General features: G+C 43.9%; 1 protein-coding gene and 1 pseudogene across 2 annotated transcripts in view; both read left to right on the top strand.

Moving 5' to 3' along the window:
* The window catches only part of TMEM63A (transmembrane protein 63A), a 44,742-nt gene that overhangs the window by 24,540 nt on the left and 3,058 nt on the right, over positions 1-17,144 (top strand). For both annotated transcript variants that reach the window (XM_066611665.1, XM_066611666.1), the window contains exons 15-22: positions 122-228; positions 2,598-2,684; positions 3,281-3,343; positions 3,823-3,985; positions 5,937-6,042; positions 14,434-14,601; positions 15,277-15,392; positions 16,217-16,279. In XM_066611665.1, the coding sequence (XP_066467762.1) occupies positions 122-228; positions 2,598-2,684; positions 3,281-3,343; positions 3,823-3,985; positions 5,937-6,042; positions 14,434-14,601; positions 15,277-15,392; positions 16,217-16,279 (873 nt within the window). The remainder of the gene's footprint in view (positions 1-121; positions 229-2,597; positions 2,685-3,280; positions 3,344-3,822; positions 3,986-5,936; positions 6,043-14,433; positions 14,602-15,276; positions 15,393-16,216; positions 16,280-17,144) is intronic.
* Positions 1,959-2,078, top strand: LOC136638197 (5S ribosomal RNA; annotated as a pseudogene).

Consider the following 17,144-nt stretch of genomic DNA (forward strand, 5'->3'; position numbering starts at 1 on the left):
AATATTTCAGTGGGTTGTATACCTATTTAAAGCCTATGAAGAAATCATGCTTTCACCTAAGCTGTGTTAGACAATTGTACTGGCCTACATTTCTTATTCTTTTCTTTTTCTCTTTTTCCAGAGCCCTATTATTAGCCAGTTCTTCCCAACAGTCCTTCTTTGGTCTTTCTCAGCTTTGCTACCAAATATCGTCTATTATTCAGCATTGTTCGAATCGCACTGGACAAAGTAAAGAACATTTTGTTACTTTTTACCTGCCTAATGCTCTCAAGATCTCTGTAAGAGAGAATGGGAAGGGGAGGGGAAATGTTCAAATGCTACAGAAAGTGGAACTGCAAACTCTCACTTCCCCCATTCATAAAAATTTATTTGACTGTGGGATTCCATCACCCTTTCCAAATGCTCCATCCAGCCAGGTGTAGTTTCCCCCTCCCTGTGAAAAGATGTGGTGATAAGACCATTGTTGATTAAATCCACCCTGATCCTGACCTCCCTAAATAATTTGTGGCTTCTCCAACTTGCCAATCTTGGAGCCTATAGTGGTGTTTCAAATCCAGGTTGTCCTGGATGATACTGATTACTTAAATTCCTTCCAGCCTGGTTTTGGGAAAGAAATTGCCTTAATTATCTTGGTGGATGACCTTCCCCAGGAGATAGATGGGGTAGTTCAACCCTCTTAATTTCCTTGGACTCCTCAGTGGCTTTTTATACCAACAGCTATGATATCCTTCTGGGTCATCTTGCAGGTTTGGGTCTGTGAAGCACTGTATTGTTGTGACTTCAGTCCCCACCAGCACCACCTTCTGAGTATAGTATAATCTTCCAGATGACTGTTCTGGCGAGTTGATCTAGAAAGGCAGTAGAAACCTTGAATTTATCCCTGAAGGTAGTTCTGGTCTTGATAAGGGCGAGTATGTTGAAGCTAAATTCAGAAAAAACAGAAGTGCTCTGGATTTGTAAACACTACTGATGTGGTGGTGTGCAATGTGTTCTAGAGGAGCTGCACTGCTTCTAAAAGTCTGCAGCTTGGGAGTGATCTTGAACTCAGCATTATCCTTAGATAGTGAGGTGACATTGTCTACCAGTAATATGTTTTACCAGAAGTGGGTTCATCAGCTGTGACTCTACCTGGTACTCTTCTCTACCTGGAGAAGGCTTCAGTTACACATGCATTCATTGTGTCCAGATTTATCTGGACACACACGCTGTGTGTGGAGCTGCCTCTGAAAATGAGTCAGAATTGCAGCTAGTGCAAAATGCCACCACATGGGTGCTTGTAGGAGCAGAGTGGCATGATTCTGTATCAGTTTTGCTGATTACCAGTCAATTTCTGCACTCAATTCAAAATGCTAGTTTTGACTTGTACCATGGTCTGGGACCAACTCCAGACGGACTGTGCCTGCCCATATGAGCCAACTTGACAGTTACGTTATTTGGCTCAACATTAAACAGAAGTCTGACTGGTGGGAACTAGGGACTGGGCTTTTTTGGTTCAAATCTGAACTTGTCAGGTGGGGAAGCCAACTTCTTGGCCTCTGTTCCCCAATTAGAGCATGTTTAGAGCATGGGGATGTTGCAACATGGGGGGAACTCTACAGGGTTATTGTAAGCGAAACACGTGGAGTGTTTTGTACATGCTGAAAGTGCTATAGAGGTGCTAGGTATTACCTTGAGTAGAACAGGAGCTTCTCCTAAATCAGCGGTCTCCAAACCATGGGACCTCTACGTGTAGAAAATAGACATGCAGAAAACTGATGCCTCATCATGAGTGGCACTTACTGTCCTGTGCTGCTGCCTCTTATCTTCCCTTCTCACAAAGTAGCTCTGGCCAGCTGCTTCTGCTGCCCAGATCAGGGTGCGGAACCTCCTGGGACAGCAGGCATCAGATGCAGCTGTATGGCACAACTTTGTGAAGAGATTGGAGGGAAGATACAGCAGCACAGAATGGTAAGCACTGCACATGCAGCAACTGTTGCCCTGCACATGCCTGATCTCGTCTGATCTTGGAAGCTAAGCAGGGTCAGGCCTGGTTAGTACTTGGATGGGAGACCGCCTGGGAATACCGGGTGCTGTAGGCTTATACCATAGTCTTGCGAGACTGAAGGTTGCCAACCATTTGGCAGAGAAGGCATATTCCAGGCACCTGATCCAGCCCATGGGCCAGGGTTTGGCACCTGCTGTCCTAAAGTATAAGGAGACATGCTATGTTTCCAATATAGTCCATGGCTTTGATAAAGATTCTAATCAGGTTCAGTGTTTCATTTGTGAAAAGATGTGGTGAAGCATGTACCATTACCATTACATGCTTTGAGGCAGACCTGCTCTAACAATGGCCTGCATTGCTTATGTTCCTTGGTAGCTGAGTAGATTTAATGTGGACTAGGTAATTAGTACGAATCTTAACTCTTTGTTTCATTTTAAGAGTTTTGAGAGTAACAGAGTTAAAATAGCAAAGGAAACATTATAAAAAGGAAGCAATTTTATTTCCAAATAATCTTCTCATTTCCATATTTATTTGTCAGAACTAGCAGGGTAGAAAGAAGAGAGAGCCATAAAATATGAGGCACTTGATTGTTAATCACTTTTCTTTCTGGTAGGTCCTCAGAAAACCGAATAATGATGCATAAAATCTTTTTCTTTTTGATCTTCATGGTGTTAATTCTGCCTTCACTTGGTTTGACCAGGTAAGAGCACATTAGAATGCAAGCTTTAAAAAGGGGCGGTGGTGGTTGCAGAGGTCTTCTGGAATGTATCATGTTGAAATATCTAATGAGGGTTCTTGCTGTGTCAAACAAAAAATTGCTCACTTCTGTAATGTAAAGTGAATATCTTAAATTTCCTTTCACTTTTGCATGTTGACTGCTTTTATTTATTATATTGCTATTGTTTGTTTTTTTAAAGAAACAATGCTGTAACTGGAGCTGAATCTACCACTCTGTGCTTATGCCACATAACTCTTTCTTATCTTTTTATTTGCTTGTGTCAACCCTGTGTTACTTCGTCTCTGCTGTATCATGCATATTTGTATTCCAGTATTGATTTTGTATTGATACAATATCAAAAGAGGGGTAATTTTAAATATTGCTGATATAAATAGAACATACATTCATTGCTTTCCCCCATTCTTTTCAAGGGGGCAAGGCCAAAACAGAAGTGATGCAGGAGGTCTGTAATGAGATTTTCTGACTTTTTTAGGACTTAAAAGTAGCCACAGACTAGAAATCGCCATCTTAAATCATGTGTGTTATGTTGTAATGAGTACGAAATGTATTTCTTCCAGTCTGGCTTTCTTCTTTCGTTGGCTATTTGACAGAGAATCCAATGACTCTAAAGTGAGATTAGAGTAAGTAGTTTTTTTAAAGTCTTTCATTTGTTTTCTATCTGAAGATACATTCGTATCCTCAGCTTTTCTCTATAAGTGCAGATACAGAGTATACAAATTAATTTAACCTGGAAAAATAAAAACATAATTCTAATCATGTTGAAAATTCAGGAAATATCTACCAGTTGTGGTGCAGACAAAGTTGTTTAAGAGACAAGTATATGTTCTCAGTCAAGTCAGACAAGTCAAGTATGCATGTATTCATTTCAAGGGGGCAAGGCTAAAACAGGAGGTCTGTAATGATATCTTCTGAATGTGTGAAATTGGGGGAGAGATGATAGGGAAGCCAAAATTAGAAGAGAGTGGTACAAGAATGCTCAAGTGAATGGAGTTGTGGGATCTGTGTGTGGAAGGTTCACATCACAGAGGGATAAAAATGAAGAGCTTTGCTGCCTGCCTCCTCTGACGATGTGACTTTTTCCCCCTAAAACTTGGTACAGATGTGTCTTCCTGCCAGATCAAGGAGCCTTCTTTGTAAACTATGTGATTGCATCAACTTTTATTGGCAATGGAATGGAGCTACTACGTTTGCCAGGTCTTATCTTGTATACCATTCGCATGATATTGGCTAAATCCACTGCTGAGAGAAAAAATATTAAGCAGGTACAAGAGTTTTCTATAGGATAAGAAGACTTATATTTACAAGCAGGTTTTTTCAGTGATAGCAAAATAAAAATACTTAACACCTCTCTCATTTTTGTAAAAAAAAACACAAAAACCTGAAATCTGTGAAAAAATAAAACCATTCACACCTCTACATGTATGTGGCTGCATCTGCTGACACTGTTTCACCTATATCACCTACCTAGTACACTTTTAAAGTGATTATAATTATAAAAATGCACTCTTGGAATAAAAATACATACCACTTTCTGCACTTCAAACTTTGGAAAAGACCAAAATCTGTGGAAAAAAATAAAACCATTTTCACCCACCTCTACTTATATTAGCCAACTTTATACAGGGGTACTTTTTATCTTAAGATTTTGCCTGCTGACCTTTATTGCAGGATTTTTTTGTTCCCTTGATAATGGGCAGCCCAATCCTGCGCTGCCTGGAGTGCCCAGGCTTGGCGGCACCGAAAAGGGCTGCCGCCGAATCCTGCACCTCCCGCGCTACTGCTGGAGGCTCCTCAGTAGAAGGGGACATTTGTCCCCTTCCCCCAAATAAGGTAAGCAGCCCTGCAATGGGGCTACTCACTTTACGAGTAAAGGTGCTCGTGTAGGGTGCATAGCCCTCCACGAGTGCCCTGGATCCTGCGGAGCTCAGCTCCACGGATCTGCCTCCCCCCGCCCCTCGGCACACCACCTCCATACCCCCGCCAGCCTCCCCCCTCCCCGGAACGCCTCCCACATGCCCCCATCCACCCCTCCGCCTCCCGTTTTGCAGCCCGGCGGTCTGGGAGACTGCCAAGCCGTGGAACCTGGGCCACCGCCTGGCGCTAGCCCAGCACCACCTGGTGCTGGGCTAACACTGGTGGGAGCCTGACGGTGAGCCCTGCAAACGTGCCTTACGGCACATTTGCAACTGTGATTAGTGGCACGGAGACGTGCCGCCAACCATTGCATTGGGTGGAACACAGGTCTTGCAGTGGATGCTCTGTTTCTTCTGACCTTCTGTTTAACACCTTTAGTAACCTTTAGTATATATTACATCAAAGAGCAAAACATCTTATTCTTGCATTGCAACCTGCCTTTGAATAAACATTATCAAAACATCTATTGTTTATGACCAAGCATACTGAGAGCCCTATCCTATCCAACTTTCCAGCACTGATGCAGCGGTGCCAATGGGGCATGCACTGCATCCTCTGGTGGGCGGGGGGACGAGGCCTTCTCAAGGTAAGGGAACATTTATTCCCTTACCTTGGGATTACATTGTGGCTGCATCAGCGCTGGAAAGTTGGATAGGATAGGGCCCATAACTTCTAGCCGTGGATCCCTGAATTTTTATGATATTAAGTAGAAAATAGATCTATAACTAGAGCTGGATTTTTTCAGTGATAACAAAAGAAAATCACATAACACTGTTTTTTGCACATCTGATTTTTGTAGAAACCAAAATTGGCGAAAAATTTTTTGTCTGACACCTCTATAGATTCTCTAATATCTCTGCATGCATGTGGCTCCATCTGCCAACACTATACCACCTACTTAATACACTTTTAAAGCAACTTATTAAAAAATACACCCTAGGACTAAAAACACATAACATCTTTCTGCACTTCTCATTTTTGTCAAAAAATAGTCTGCTAAAAAATAAAATTGAATAAGCACACTTCTATCTATGATCCACATCAAAAACAGTTCCATGCTCTGAATTAAATAAGTAAATATGTGAACCTATCTTACTTGTTGTCTTAGGTCTTAATTAATTTTTAGCTATACAACTTAATGCTCATCCTTTCCCCCAGAAGTTGCTGATGGTATAAATCATTTTCAGAATAGAAGGTGTATCACTGTAACAAAGAGAATACAGAAATAATAGGCAGAGTTCTAGTTTCATGAATCTTGTGTTCCTACAACTTTAATGTAAATATTTTGGTTTCTTGTAGCACCAAGCATATGAATATGAATTCGGATCAATGTATGCCTGGATGCTGTGTGTGTTCACAGTTGTCATGGCCTACAGTATCACTTGTCCTATTATTGTCCCCTTTGGTAAGTTTTTGACCTGTGAGTTGGACTTGTAACAGACAAGCAGAAATCCTTGGTGGAAGATTTACATGAGCATAGTACTGAGATCTAGGAATTATGCATTGTACCCACTGTGATACTGTTTGAGTTTGGACATGTAGTATCAAAGAAAATAATACCTGAATCGCATAGTGTGCAGACATTACAAGTGGGAAGGGATAATTATTCTAAATGCTGGTAAAGGTCTTACTCTGCATGTTTGCATTTTAAAAATTTGGGATTGAACTTTCCATTTTTCTGAGGGATTATATGCTCTGGAAGAGGAAGGAGGGCATTCTTTACTGAGTGCGTTGCCCCTCCCACTCTGAGAGGCAGGGTCGGGCTTGCTGAGGTCTCTTCCTCCTGTGGGAGACAGCCCAGTCCAGTTCTGCTGTGCCTCTATAAGAGAGAAGTTGGGGCATTGCTGAGCCCATAGGCTCATTTTTTCTGGCCTTCTTCCTCCATCTCTTTGTTCCTTCCTTCATTCCTTCTGCGCCCTTCCCCACAGCCTTCCTTTCCCAATTCTGGCCTTCCATCCTGCCCTGCTGCTTTCTCCTCATCCATTCTCTTCACTCAGCCGGGGAACAGGGGAGACGGGGCAGCCTAGTATGCCTCACCAGCGTAGCTTTGCTGCTGCTGGGAGGCCTTTTTGGTACTCACTCTCTAATGCCTCGGAGTTTCACACCAGTGCGACCAGAGCAGTGGGAGAAGAGGGGAGAACGCATTCGAGCTTCCTACTGTGGCACACTGCCGTGTTCCCCTCCAATAGAGGCAGCAGAGCTCTGGAGCGGCTCCAGGCTGGCCAAGGAGCTGTGCAGGAAAGGCGCGCCTTTTTGAAGAGGCTGCTGCTGCCATTTTGAAGAGGCCTGCTGCTGCGTCTGGGAGAGATCTGGCAGGACAAGTCCCAGGAGCTGTCATCTCTGTGGCCCAGGACTGTGCAACCAAGTAGAGAGCAGCAGCATTGCAGCCAGACCAGGTTTGATCCACTGCAGGTACTGGAGAACCCGTTATGGCAGCATGGCAGGGAGACAGTGGGGAGCTCTCCAAGGGGCAGGAACCCAAACCAGGTCCTTCACAGGGCAAGCTCAGGGACTCTGAACTTTTCTCCCAAATCTCTGCTATGGTATGGATGGGGCCCTAAAATCCCACCTCCCCTCTCTGGTCAGATAAACTATTAAGCAGGTCCAAAAACCTAAGAAAAGGCATAGATCTCTGAGCCCATTGTCCTCATCTCCCTCCTCACCATAAGTGCTCCCATAAGCATCACTCTAAGCATAAAAGGAGAAAGATGCCCTTGCATAGGTCCAAGGGCAGTCGCAGGAGGTCAGGCTCTCCTTCCTATGATCTCAGCCCTTCCCCCATCACATCATCTTCTGAGGTGGGAAGGGAAGAAGGGGAGCTGTCTGATGATGAGGCTGAGGAAATAAAGGCTCAGAAAGTGGGCAGACTTTTTCCTCTTGACTTCTTCTCGGATATGTGATAGAGAAAGCCTCCCAGATGCTTGGTCTCTCAACTTCAACATCCTCCGTGGGAAGCTGCAGTGCTGCAGCTGCACCAAACACCTCTTCCCTCAGGGACCTTCCAAGCCAGCAGTGATGCCATTTCCAGAGTCTTTCCAAAGGGTCCTAGCCAACGAATGAAGCAATTCCATGGAACACAAGCATAGCTCCCACTTGGTGGACAAGTTATATTCCTTCCCTGACAAGATCATGCAGACCCTCAAGGTCCCAGTCATGGATGCACCAGTCACTGCAATCTCACATACAGCAGTGTTGCCTTTGGAAGGGGAGAGTGAACCCAAGGACAGCTGCAAGAAAAAAATGGACTCTGCCTTAAAACCTCTCATGCTTTCAGGGCAGCTGCTGCAAGTTCAGTTATGTCCAGGACTGCTTTCCAATGGACTGAGGAGTTGGCCTCTTCTGAGCAGGGTCTTTCTAAAAGAACTGTTTGAAGAAAATTTCTTTGGCAGCAGCTTTTTCTTTCTCATTCTTTGACACCATGCAACTGTCTGCCAGGGCAATGGCATCTAATGTGGTGGCAAGGCATAACATCTGGCTTCGCCACTAGGATGGGGATTCTAGCTCCCAGACCAAATTAGTCAGAGTCCCTTTTCAGGGGGTTAAGCTTTTTGGCCAAGCACTCGACCCCCTTATTCGTTGAAAACAAAGAAATGAGAAAGGTGTTTCCCTCTGGGAAGAAGGACTTGACCAAGGCCAAGTCCAAGTCTGGTTCCTTTCGTTTGCCTAAGCCAGGTTACTGCCAGCGGGAGCAGTTCAAGCAAAGATCAAAGTGGAACAAGGCTCGACTGTTCCCCAGAACAAGGATGCAGGGTAACGCTAGGTCCTCCTTATCTAGAGCAAGCAAAGACTAGCAAGCCTGACACCAGGCCTGGAGATGCCCCTTGTAATATAGGGGGGGACCTCTTTGGCTTTGCAGACTCTTGGCAAAATACTACATCAGACGCTTGGGTCCTTAACACAGTTTCACAAGGTTCTGCCCTGGAATTCAACAGAATGCCCAGAGACCAATATTGGAAAGTTCCTGCTTCATGGACCTTCAGAAACATCGGCGGAAGCTCCAAGCCATAGAACACCTTCTGCAGATCTGAGCAATTGAGCCAGTCCTGTCAGGACAGAGAGGCAAGGGAGTATATTCTGTATTCTTTCTGGTCCCAAAGAAAAATAGGGACATGAGAGCAATACTGGCCTCTTTCCACAAGAGAAAGTTCAAGATGGAAACTTGGAGATCCATCATGGTGGCAATTCAGAAAGGAGATTTCCTCACTTCAATAGATTTCTCAGAGGCGTATCTCCATATCCATATACTCCCAGCTCACTGGAAATTCCTAAGGTTTTGCTACAACAACCAGCATTTTCAAAACAAGGCTCTTCCTTTCAGATTGACCATGGCCCCTCGTGATTTCACGAAGGTCCTGATAGCACTAGTGACCCATCTGAGGCACCACGGGGTTTCTCTGTTTCTGTACCTCAACGACGTTCTTCTGAGGGCTCTTTCCAGTGAACAAGTGTCAAAAGATCTCCTTCTGACCCTGAAATGTCTTTGCAGCCACGGTTTTGTAGTCAACGAAAAGATGAGTTTTCTTACACCAGTTCAACAATTGGAACACCTGGGCCTACTGGTCTATACGAAAGTATTCAAACTTTTGTTGTCTTGCAGACAGCAGACTCTACAGGAACTTCTTTCCCTTTCAGCTCATTCGAACAGCCTGGACCAGATGACACTAGCCAGTCTTCAGGGGCTCATGGTCTTGTGCCAAGATGTGAAGTCCTGGTTCCGTTTTTACTGGTGTCCTCTCCAGACTCTTCTGGCTTTGTATCTTCACCTGATCAAGAGTGCACACCAACATCCGCATCAGCGAGGTGAGGAGCTGCCTGGTTTGGTGGCTAGCTCCAGGGAGATTGTAACAGAAGGTCTCCTTGAAATTCCCGGGTGTCTGATAGTCACCACAGACATGAGCCTCCTTGGTGGGAGTGTGCATATCAGCAGCTTGGTGACCCAGGGAACCTGGTCCGCAGTGGAGTCGAAGCACAGCATCAACTGGCTCGAACTGCGGGCTATCTGTCTTGCGCTTCCAGAGCATACTCCAGGGCCATCATATCCTGATTCGGATGGACAACATGATGACCAAGGCCTATGTGAACTGTCAAGGCGACACAAGTTCCAAGAGCCTCATGGAGGAAGCAACTCTCCTTCTGCAGTGGGCAGAAAGGAATGTGGCCTTGATAAGGGTGGAACATCTGGTGGGCACTGCAAATGCAGAGGCAGATCAGCTCAGCAGACACAAACTCAATGAGGTTTGTGCATCTGCACCTGGACGTGTTCTCTCAGATCATGTCAAGACTAGGTCTTCCAGTTCTGGACTTGTTTGCCACACAGGAAAACAGGCAAGTAACAAGATTCTTTTCCAGAGTGCAGTCGAGAGATGCAGAAGGAATAGACGCCCTTCAGACACCATGGCCAATGGGGCTTTTCTACGCCTTTCCCCTATATCTCTGCTTCCCCTCACCTTGCATTGGGCCAGACTGTTTGGGTTGGAGGTCCTATTGGTATTGGGTTGGAGGTCCCAGGTGTCCACATCATCTGTGATTCTCGGAGATCATCAGAATTTTGACACAACCGGGATGGACTCTCCTCCTCCCATGTCTAGCAGTGTTCAATTTGACAGTCTGGTGATTGAACATTCTGAATGTTATGGGGTACTCTGAGGAGGTCGTAGGCACCCTCTTGGCTTCCAGGAGACCATCCACCAATATACAGGTCTACTTGGTGGAAGTTCTTCTATTGGTGTTTAGAGAAAAGGGTACCTACTATGAAGCCAAAGTTTTGCCATATCCTCAACTTCCTGTAGGATGGACTGAGTAAGGGGCTTAGCACCAATACCCTCAGGAGGCAAGGCACTGCACTGAATAGTACTTTGGGAGTGAGCCTTAGCTATAACATTTCCTCTCATCCGCACATCTGATGGTTCCTGTGGGGGGTAGCTCACCTGAATCCCCCAGTAGTTCACCACTTTCTATGTGGGACATCAATAGGGTACTTTCAGCCATGATGAGGGCCCCTTTTGAGCCTATGGCTAAGGTTTCTCTCAGAGAAGTGATCCTTAAAACGCTGTTTTTAGTGGCAATTACTCCACTAGGTGTGTGTCAGAGCTAGGTGCTCTTTCTGTTAATCCTAATTTATGTGTCTTCCACAAAGATAAGGTAGTTCTCTGTCCAGATCCTGTTTTTATCCCAAAAGTTAACTCCCTTTTTCATTGCTCCCAAGAACTGGTTTTGCCCTCTTTCTGTCCCAGTCCTGTGCACCCAAAAGAGCAAAGCTGGCATTCATTGGATGTTAAGAGGGCCCTTTGCTATTAACACCGAGGATGCAATCCTAACCCCTTGTGTCTTTCCAGCACTGACATAAGGGCAATGCAGCTCTGAGGTAAGGGAACAAACATTCCCTTACTTTGAGGAGGCCTCCGTGAGTGACATCCAGCTGCAGGATGCAGCATATGTCCCATTGGCACCGCTATGCCAGTGCTTTCCAGCACTGACATAAGGGGTTAGGATTGCGCCCTGAGCAAACCAAGGCAATAAGGAAAACTGATGCTTTGTTCGTAATCTTTGCAGGCTCACTACCAGGCAAAAAAGCTTCTGCTGCCTCTCTTTCCAAATGGCTCAAGTTACCTATAGAGGAGGCATATAGAGCTTTGGGCAAAGAACCTCTTCTAGGGATTACTGCCCATTCCACAAGAGGAGCTGCTGCCTCTGCAGCATATGAGGGTGTAACCTCCCTAGCAGAAATTTGTAAGAAATTTTATAATACCTTTATAAAACACTACAAGGTTGACCTGGCAGCCTTGGCTCAGGCAGCTTTTGGTAAGAGGGTCCTACAAAAGGTGATATCTGATGACATGCCCTTGCCAAACCTGCCAAGGGTAGCCTAGCTCTGGCATATCCCACTCAGTAAAGATTACCCTCCTTCCTCTTCCAGAGAAAATTGAATTCTTACCTGTGAATGTCCCATTCTTGGAAGAGGAAGGAGGGCATTTTACCCACCTGCTTTTTGGCAGGGCACCCTTCTCTTCAGACTGACAGCAGAGGGGTGGCAGACAGGGTATCCGGAGGTTGCCCCTCCCCCAGTCTTACCCTGTTTTTTTCTTCAAAGTTTTCCTATGCTAACTTTGTTCTGTTGTTGAGACTGTTGGTTGTTAACCTCCTGGCTGCTTGCCAGTTATATTTGTCACCTTAGATGACTCTGCTTGGGTCCCTCATGTTGGTCTCTGTATGGAGAGTGTCTTAGTTCCAGCTTTTCAGATCCAGACTGAGCTGGGCTGCCTCCCACAGCAGGAAGAGACCTCAGGAAGTCTGGCTCTGCCTCTCGGAGTGGGAGGAGCAACCCACTCAGTAAAGAAAGCCTTCCTTTCTCTTCCAAGAACAGCACATTCACAGATGAGGATTCCATTTTTCTCCTTTTTAGCTTTAATTTCTGCTAATATGAAATACAACACTAGCAGCCAAATAGTTCAGAAGGTGGTTCCCCTCCTACCATAGTAAAAAAAGATAAAAACAGAAGCTTGAGCAATTGGTGAAGAAAACTTTTTTTTTAGTCTCATAAAGCTAGGTGGCTCTCAATAGAGTGTCATTTTTAAAAGTGCATCCCTATGCTAAAACCACTTTTGGCAGTGTTTTGGAACCACTGCACTAGAGTATGCAGATACTCTAGTTCACAGAATAATCTTCTGTATGTTTACTCAGAAATAAGTCCTATTGTATTCAGTGATGTATCCTTGCCATCTAGAAAGTCAACTCATCTTAACATTGGTGTCTGGGGGGCCAATTCTATCCAATTTTCCAGCACTGATGCAACTGTGGTGTGTGTGCTGATCCTGTGGTGCGGGGCAGTCATGGAGGCCTCTTTAGGGTAAGGGAACAAATGTTCCCTTACCTCGAGATTGCATTCTGGATGTATCAGTGCTAGAAAGTTGGACAGGATTGGGCCCTAGATTTGATGATGCTTTAGCATTCCTGAATATAGAAAAACTCATTGTTTCCCTCTCTGTCTCAATCCTTCTGAAAATGCTAAACAAAATGTACAAGTCCAACCTTTGTATACACAGATTTTTTATACACGGATTTGACTCAACATGAATGGCCACCGCAAATGAGAAGGAATGTGCTGATCCCTGGAGAAGGGGAAAAATGCATCTCTTTAAAATCACAGTTTAAAAAAACTGCTTTTCTTACTGTTGTAGAGAGATAGTCATATAAGTGATCATTCCATTCTTCAGCTGAACCAGGCAAAGCAGGGGGTTCTTTGCATTTCTATTGCTGATTGCCTCTCTACAACAGTAAGAAGAGCTGTTTTTAAACCACAGTTGTAAAGGACACACTTCTTAATTTTTAAACTGCTTTTATTTAACACATTTTATGGTAGCAGGAGGAAGTCCCAGAATCAAACCTCTGTGAATGTCGAGGCATGACAGTCGAGCAATGGAGGGGCAAGAAACCTGGAAGTCGGTCTTTAAATCTGTTTTTCCACTGGTTTTTTTTTTATCCACTAGGGGTTCTGAAACAGAACCCCAGCAGATAACGAGGGACAACATGTATACTTTTCTAAATATATCTTTATGCAAGAAATCTCAGTTCTAGTATTTTTTAAATAAAGAACCCAACAGACCCCATAGGAGTATAGCTACATGAGGAAAATTATTTAGCAGCATAGCTGATCTATGTTTTCAGTGTGATATACTGTTCTTGGCTTCCTGTCCTAATCTGAAACCATAGGGGACTAGTTAAGCGTAACTCAGTTTTCCATATTGGAATTTGCTTAGAACTTGAAAACCATCATGCTTGCTTTTCTCTTATGAGCTTTTGTTTGCCTCAGTTATTGATAACATGTTTAATTTTGTGTCACATTATTTTTAAAAAATAATGTAATGCCCTATTTTCTTATAAGTAAAATGTGCTTGTCACATGATACAATTAGTCCCACAATGTGTGATGGATTGCATTTTTACTGGAGGGAATTCTTCCTGATTGCTGGCTGGTGCTTATCTAACAGTGATACATAGCATTTGTCAGCAGAAAAGAATGATCCCAGTAGAGTGTTGTTGTTGTTTTTTTGTTCTTTAGACAGTCTGGTTACTCTGTGCTCTGCATCACCATAGGTGCACTTGTTCAATATTTGTAGAAGAGCAAAACAATCTAAAGATATGTGAAATCCCCAAGCACATGCTAGCAGAATGCTGATAGGAGCAGTACTGAGCCACTGTTAACAAACATATCATGTTGTGTGCATCACAAAATAAGCATGAAAAAGCAAACTTGCTATTTTGGGATGGAATTGTTGAAAACAAAAAGTGCTGCTGCATATTCATTACATGAAGGAAACTCCAGTGAAAAGATTTTGCAGTAGAACCATTCTATATCTTTGTATCCCACCACTTGGAGTAGGAAGGCTAAACCTTACAATACATTTTACTTTGTTTTCTTCAAAGTCAGTGGCAAGAGTCTGCTATAGGCCTATCATGTACCCTACACGTGTTGTAACTCCTGGTTGGCACAAAAAGTCTGAACACTCTTGGTGCCTTGGCTTGTACAGGGAAAAAAGTGAGACTTGACAGCTAGATGGTGACATGATTTTTGAGAAGTGTAGATGGGATAGAGTTGGAGGTTGGGCACTGACTGAGGGGCCACCTGGTCAAGTCAGCTTTGGAGTCTTCTGTATCGATGGCAGTGCCCAACATATCCTCAGGGGGTAGATGGTGGGGGCGGACCTTGGGGGACTAGGGGCAAGGTTTTGCAGTCCAGCATCAGCACTGGTGGTAGATATTTTGTAGTTTTTGGTAACTTTATTTTTTCCTATTTTCAGGGTTAATCTATCTGCTGATGAAGCATACAGTTGACCGACACAATCTCTACTATGCATATCTCCCGGCTAAATTAGAGAAGCAGATGCATTTTGCAGCAATGAGTCAGGCGCTTACGGCTCCCATTCTGTGCCTGTTCTGGATGCTCTTTTTCTCTGTTTTGAAGCTAGGTAAGTATAGGTGGTTTGGTAGGTCAGCACACTGAAGGTGAAGACATTTTGTACAGTAGATGGAGAGTGACTTTATCATTCTCATGGATATCTCTGAACTAAATTATGTATGTGTGTAGTGACGGGAGCATAGAAAGGAGTTATGGTTGAAGGGGATAGGTCTTCCATGGGGGCCAGGTGTGGCCTGTGGTGAACCTCTGTCTGGCCCGCAGCCAGCCTCTGATCCCCTGAGAACCTCTGGCCCAGTTGACCAAACACAACCAGAGTTGTGCTTGTGTGGTGGGGGTCCATTTAAGTGTGTACTTTATTTCTTGGGCTGTGTTTGTACTTGGAGAAGTCCTAGACATTTGAGCCCATTCCTTTATTCATTCATCTAAGTTTCATCTCTAATGTATTTATTTAAATTTTACATTTAATTTTTTTTTCCAGCCCTCAACACTGTGCCAGATACTTGATGCAGCCCTTTGACCGAAAAGTTTAGAGACCCCTGATAGACCCAAATGTTGAGACTGAGAATAGGTGGCAAAAAGCACTTTTAAAATGATACACTTGAAGATTTGCATGAATATATGTTTGGCATTGTTTTCTTTCACCTGTGTCTTTTCTTAGTATTAATTCTGTGCCCCCATCTTCTATTTTTACATCATGTTTATAGATGCTTTGTGTCTTTTTTAGGTCTTCAAGCAGCTACAACTATATTTACATTCATAATTCTTGGTATAGCAATTACAGTTTCCATTGGCTATGCTTGTTTTGGTGCCTTCAAGAAAATGAGCTACATATATTATGAGGTAACTTCCCCATTGGCTTTATCTGAAGACTGTGAAATCATCCCCACTTAATTAGAGGTGGATTTGTCACATGCTGGTACCAAAAGTAGTCAAGACGTTGTATGCTTTAGTAGGGCCAAGTTGTGTTTGTGGACAGCTTAGTTGTAAATACGTAAATGATGCAAGAAGAAGGGGACTTCTTTTATAATGTGAATACATAAATGTAATATAACTCTAGTTCCCTGGGGGCTAGGGATAAGAGTAGGCCCTCAGTTTGGCTGTACTTGTCGTAAGAGGCGACTAAACAGCCGCCGAGTAGATGGGACTCGTCAGCCTGGGAAGGCAGCTCATCTGAGAGAAGGAAAACTCTGATCCCAAACCTCCACTGCCTTGTGGCTACATCCAGTTATGGAAAAGGCTTCAGGAGTCAACCTCGAGGCAAAATCCGGAGCTGGAGTCCCTGAGGCAGTTCATGGCTGAACACAGTCACGTTCTGGCAACTCCTGCGATGCCGCTGGAACCAACCGTATTGGCCTCTGCCTTTCCATTGGAACATTTCAGCGACGTGGAGAGGGGGGATTTGCTGCATGGGTAACAGCCTATCCTCCATACCTACTTTACCCAGGCTTTGCGCACTGGAGAGGACACTGTTCCAGAACCACTATTCAGAGCGCAATACCATAGTCTTCCGATACTGAAGGATGCCAACAATATAACTCTAAAGTGGGAGACTTGAGAGTAATGCTAGACAGTAATTGACAGATAACTATATTGTTATAGATATTGCATTTTATCTGGGATTGCACACATTTGTTGGTTTGACTCTTTTTCATTGGTATCTGTAGGAAGAAGGCGACATGAATGGTGAAGGAGGGAGTGACACTGAATCGGTAGCACCAAAATATCTAGTAAGAATTTATCATAAAATAGTTACTTGCTTGTTGTTCTTCATGCCAAAAGAACAACAATTTCATGCCAGTGAAGGGTTTGCATGCATTTGCAAGTTCTGTGGTAATAGGTAACATGCGTTGGTCGGCCAGGGCTAGCTGACCTAAAGTATATACAATGCTGACAAATTTTCTTTCCTCAAGCTAAGATTTTGGTCCAGTTGAGACACATTTAGAATTAATGTACTCTGCTTAAATCCAGTTCGGGTGATCTGATAAATGATGGTGGTTGGATTTTAAACAAGTGAGGAAAGAGTAACAACCCTGTAAGCTTCCTCTCCCACCCCATTTCCTGCTAAGTGAAAAATTGGCTGGCTTATGCTAAATAAGTACCCCCTGATGTCCAAACCAAGGACAATCACTTAAGCTATCCCACAAAGAAGGATGTCAGACTGTGGTTTGATCTTGTTTATAGGCAGCACTTAAGCCATAGTTACACAATTCAGATATCATGGGAAACTGTGGTTTACCAAGCCAGAAACTTTCCATTTAGTGGAGTGTGTAAGGGGTGTGTGTGCAAGGACTCCTTGCACATTCACAGTCTAACAAATCTTAGTTTGAATCATCTGAACCAGACCATATTAATGGTACATGCAATGCTCAGATTTAGCAGTGTCTCACTTGAACATAGACATTCGAATCATTCTTGAAATCTTCAAGATCATGAAATGCTATTCATTCAAGAGCAATTGCATGAGTTAAATCTTTCTGGTCCTAATGAAACCTGTTGAGAAAAAGCATAAGATTCAACTTGTGGAGTTTTTATGTGGCGTGCTGGTAATTGGGAAATCTTGTGAGAGTAGGTAGGAGAGAAAGAACACCAGGG

The sequence above is a fragment of the Tiliqua scincoides genome, chromosome 1 (assembly GCF_035046505.1).
Source record: "Tiliqua scincoides isolate rTilSci1 chromosome 1, rTilSci1.hap2, whole genome shotgun sequence".
Taxonomy (NCBI): Eukaryota; Metazoa; Chordata; class Lepidosauria; order Squamata; family Scincidae; genus Tiliqua; species Tiliqua scincoides.